The sequence below is a fragment of the Triticum dicoccoides genome, chromosome 4B (assembly GCF_002162155.2).
Source record: "Triticum dicoccoides isolate Atlit2015 ecotype Zavitan chromosome 4B, WEW_v2.0, whole genome shotgun sequence".
Classification (NCBI taxonomy): domain Eukaryota; kingdom Viridiplantae; phylum Streptophyta; class Magnoliopsida; order Poales; family Poaceae; genus Triticum; species Triticum dicoccoides.
The window spans coordinates 57,039,983-57,044,921 of record NC_041387.1 but is presented as its reverse complement, the minus strand read 5'-3'; the positions used below and the strand labels follow the sequence as shown (position 1 = coordinate 57,044,921).

At 37.9% G+C, this 4,939-nt stretch overlaps 1 protein-coding gene across 1 annotated transcript; it reads right to left on the bottom strand.

Annotated features, from left to right (window-relative positions):
- Positions 1 to 206: 206 nt before the first annotated feature.
- LOC119293329 lies at positions 207 to 875 on the bottom strand. The gene is made up of 2 exons (XM_037571835.1): positions 693 to 875; positions 207 to 578 (listed from the first exon to the last, which is right to left on the bottom strand). Exons 1-2 carry the CDS (start codon positions 859 to 861, stop codon positions 367 to 369), a joined length of 381 nt encoding a protein of 126 aa, XP_037427732.1. The 5' UTR covers positions 862 to 875; the 3' UTR covers positions 207 to 366.
- Between the last annotated feature and the right edge of the window lie 4,064 nt (positions 876 to 4,939).

Sequence of the window (4,939 nt, the reverse complement as noted above, 5' to 3'; positions counted from 1 at the left end):
CCCACAAGGTCACACATGATGATAACGATATGAATTGTTGTTGTTATATGTGAGATGTTAAGTGGTGCCATGTCAACCTAACTGGCAGGCCCCATCTGTTATAAACGCGGTCAACCGAGCTAAAGCCGCCGATCAGTGTTATTTGCAAAAAGATTACCGTAGACGTGGTGTTTTCTGCGAAAAAAATGTATTATATGTTCTTCGCAAACTTAGCCTTCAAAGTGGTGGTTTTGTGCAATTTACTTAATTTTATTCGAAGCATGTAAGTTGAATTACACTGCCAAACTACACACACGCGAACACTTTCGTTATTCGACAACAAGCTTGCAGAGCATTATTGAACTCAAACTCGAACCAACAATTCAGCTACATATTGGGCGTGCGGCAGTTGGTGTGGGTCACGCCGTCGTCGAGGTGGAGCACGCAGCCCTTGCCGTCGGCCGGCGCGCACTCGCAGTCGCACCCGTCGAGCTCCTGGCCGGGGTAGTTGTCGCAGGTGATGTGGCCTCCCTGGAAGCACACCACGGCGCACGGCGCCTTCGCCTTGGCGTCCGCGGTCTCCCCGAACACCACGAGCCCTGCAGGTTCATCCGGCCAGCACACGCACACAAAAATGTCAAAAAGGAACCCATCTCTCAGCTTGAGCCTTACGAATTAGGGATGCGAGTATACGAAATTACGAGTGGACGTGCCTGAGAGGAGGAGGACGATGGTGACCGACAGCTTCATGGCCGAAACCATAATGATCTTGGTGTAGCGTTGCCTTTGTGTGTGCTTTGAGTTGGCAGAGCCATGGAAGCCTAGGCAGTTTATATAGGGAAATGAAATCTCTGGCGTGGCGATTTCGTTGACTTTGAGCATGGAGATGCATTGATCGAGTTTGCTAGCGCTTTTGTCAATCAGCGTACGTCTTAGACTAAACTGATACGGATCCGCCGCGCTCTCTGACCCGAACAGTGCAAGCTCTGCATTTTTTTCTCCCTTTTGGATAAGAAGCGGCTAACAGTTTCACTAGATTTGATGAAGAGATCGCGGCGTCTTCTTGCGTGTGCGGCGCGATTTCATCTCAGTTGAAAGGTGGCAACAAATCGCTAGGGATTGGCACCACTGATCATTTTCCGAAGTGCCATGTGGACACTAATTAGAGCAGCCAGGGAACGGAAGCATCCTCGCAAATGCTTTTTCTATCTGATTTAAATAGAAATACAAATGGAAAAGGTTCAGGTTCAGCTCCTCTCAGTCGAGCCGTCAGCGAGGCGGACGACGCACAAAGGCTCCTGTTCCGCGCCCATGCGCTGGAAAGTCACCAATCGCGCACTGCACTGCGCTGGAAAAAGTCACCAATCGCACTGCGCTGGGACCTAAAATGGGCCAGCACACTGCCGTATTATGCGCACTAGTAATTTTTGTCTCATCGAGTTTTCGGCCAAGCTTTTTTACTTCGACCTGTTTCTTATGTTTTTTTTTTCGAGGGCCTGTTTCTTATGTTAAAATACTGCCACAAAATTTAAATATGTTCAGACGTTTAGAAAATGTTCGCAATTTAGAAAAATGTTCATGCGTTAAGAAAAATGTACACGAATACAGAAAAGCTCTGGAGTTTGAAAAAATGATCACGATTTTGGAAAAAGTTTGTGCATTCAAAAAATTCACGAATTCATCATGATTTTTATATTTTTTATTTTAAAAATCACAACTTCACAAGTTCATGAATTCAAAAAATGTTTGTGGTCTAAAAAAATGTTCGCGGCATAAAAAATGTCCAGGATTTAGAAAAACAAAATTTAAACTGGAAAATGTTCACAATTCAAAATATGTTCATGAATTCAATGCAGTTTCTTGAAATTTCAAAAAAATCGCAAATTTAAAAAATTGACAAAAAATGTTCGTGAAACGATAAGAAATAATAGAAAATAATATAAAGAAAATGAAGATACTAAAAAAATAAAACAAAAGCATAGAAAAAGAAAAAAAACGATTCAAGGAAGGTTCTAAAACCTTCCCAAAACCGGTGAGAAGCTCACGAAGGCAAAAAAAATTGTAAGATGCGCCGGCCCATGTACCAACCAGCACTAGGGTAAGTTGTGTGTTCGTTGCCGGGACCTCCTATACGCCGCATTATGCGGCAAGAAGTCGGAGCTTCGCATAGAGCAGTGCTCCAACTGGGCCGGCCCACGCAAGAGCTGCTCGCTGTGTAGTAAGAAAAAGAAAGAGCATCACGCATGATTCGAACTCGCGATCGCTCTGCTGCAAAGCCAAGTACCTAGCCACTGTGCCTTACTGCTCTTCGTGGTACACAGGCAACGCAAATACTTTAACACTAGATAAAATCGCCTGATTGGGTTTTTTTTTGCTTTTTTGTCATTTCTTGAAAATACTAAATAAACATTTTTTAAAAGACGAACGTTTTTTCCAAGCACGCACGAGTTTGAAAAGTTGTGTATTTTTAACCAAACTTGTAAAATGGGATTGATTTTTGAAGATGTGTAGAAATTTTGAAAAACAGGAACCTTTTTTACAAAATGTGAAAAAAATGAATTTGTGAAGGAAATTTAAAGCATGCACATTTGAAAAACATACTTTACGATTTCCCAAAATAGCAAAAACAAAAGGTGAATATTTTATCAAACGGGAACACTATTAGTTTTATTTTACAAATTTTGAGAAAACTCAAACATTTTTTCAACACACAAACGAATTTTGGAGACGCGAACATATTTTTTTGGAACGGAAACATTTTTTAAACTACCCAAAAAACTGAACAGGAACAATTTTTCAAATTTCAAAACAAAATTTGGAAACACAAACAACTTTTGAATTTGTGACATTTCTTTAAAGCACAAACATTTTCTAAATCTTAAGAACAAATTTTGAAACAGAGAACAAATTTGGAAGCACGAATAATTTTTGCATGTTGAGAACAAATTTTGAAATGGAGAACAAATTTGGAAGCTCGAACAATTTTTGAAAGCATGAACAATTTGTGAATCTTGAGAACAAATTTTGAAATGGAGAACAAATTTGGAAGCACGAACAATTTTTGAAAGCACGAACAATTTTTGAATGTTGAGAACAAATTTTGAGATGGAGAACAATTTTTTAAGCGCGAAATTTTTTTGAATGTTGAGAATTTTTTTTGAAATGGAGAACAGATTTAGAAGCGCGGACAATTTTTTAAAGCATGAACAATTTTTGAATGTTGAAAACAAATTTTGAAATGGAAAACAAATTTGGAAGCACGAACTATTTTTGAAAGCACGAACAATTTTTGAATCTTGAGAACAAATTTTGAAATGGAGAACAAATTTGGAAGCACGAATAATTTTTGAATGTTGAGAACAAATTTTGAAATCGAGAACAATTTTTTAAGCGCAAACAATTTTTGAATGTTGAGAACAAATTTTAAAATGGAGAACAGATTTAGAAGCACGGACAATTTTTTAAAGCACGAACAATTTTTGAATGTTGAGAACAAATTTTGAAATGGAGAACAAATTTGGAAGCTCGAACAATTTTTGAAAGCATGAACAATTTTTGAATCTTGAGAACAAATTTTTTAAAAGAATGTTCGTGCTTTTAAAAGAACATTTTTGGAAAGTTGCAAATTTTTTTGAAACGGAAACATTTTTTGAAATCACGAACATTTTTTTAAAATTTATCAAAATTTTGAGCAAAAACATTCTGAACAATTTTGTTAACACAAAATATTTTTTGAAAATTCCGAACATTTTTTGAATTTATGAACAAAATTTGAAAACATGAACATTTTTTAAATTTTGAACATTTTTGTAAAAGCGTGAACATTTTTTTGAGAGAGAAAACATAAACTTGAAAAACAAAAAAGAAAATAAAAATAAAAATAAACAGAAATAGAAAAAGAAAGGAAAATAAAAAAACCGGTTCGGAAACCTTCTAGAAGGTTCCCAAAACCGGAAAAAACCCAGCTGGGAACCTCTAGAAGGTTCCCAAAACCGGGAGTTCAGGAACGGTTAAACGGGCCGGCCCGTTGCGTCGCTGCTCGCTCGCTAGCCTGTGCGAAGCGCCGGCAGTTTGACGCAAGCGGCAAATAGGATATTCCTTCGCTGCCTATTCGCCACAGTACGAGGTAAATAGGATCCGCCGGCTACAAGGGCCATGGCCCGGGGCGTGGGAAATTTTGCTAAGCTATATTTTATAAATTTTCAAAATCGGCCCGGGACATAGCCCAGCGCCTTCACCTAAATGAACTTTGTTATGCATCCAAGTCACACGGGGAAAGAGAGCTGCCGCTTATGAGCAATATGGGTAAAAGAAAGTAAGTATTTCATCCGGGAAGCCTCCACTAAGATCCAGTTAATATAAACACATTATAATTCTACCATATGAATGAACCATGTTTGAAAAAGACGACTAAATAAGTTTGTTTAAAACATATTTATTATTAAAATTTTCATCCTCAATGGATGGCTTGAGATGATCGATCTCCGAGTGAGAAGAGAAGGGTTGACTCGTCCTCAATTAATAAATTATCAACCTCTGAAAAAATAATTACTTTTACTATTTAAGGCATTGGCTAGCGAGCTGGCGCTCTATGGCCTCCGTCGTGTGGGCAGGATCACCAAAACGCGAGCTACTATCTCTTTCAGCTTCCCCCCCCCCCCTCGCTCGTTCGTTTGACGGATCATGGTTGATCAATGATGGTTTTTCAGTTGATTTAGAATCATGTTCATAAATTCGAAAAAGTTTGCACATAATTCATAGATTTGAAAAGAAGTCATAAAATTGAGAAAAAGCTCAAGAATAGGAAAAGAACAAATTTGAAATTTCAGAATTTAATAAAATACAATAAACTGAAAATAATTCACAAATTTGAGAACAGTTCACAAATTTTACAAAAGAACACAATTTAGAAGAAATATGTGAATTTAATTTTTTTTCCACAAATGTCTTGCTTCTTGAG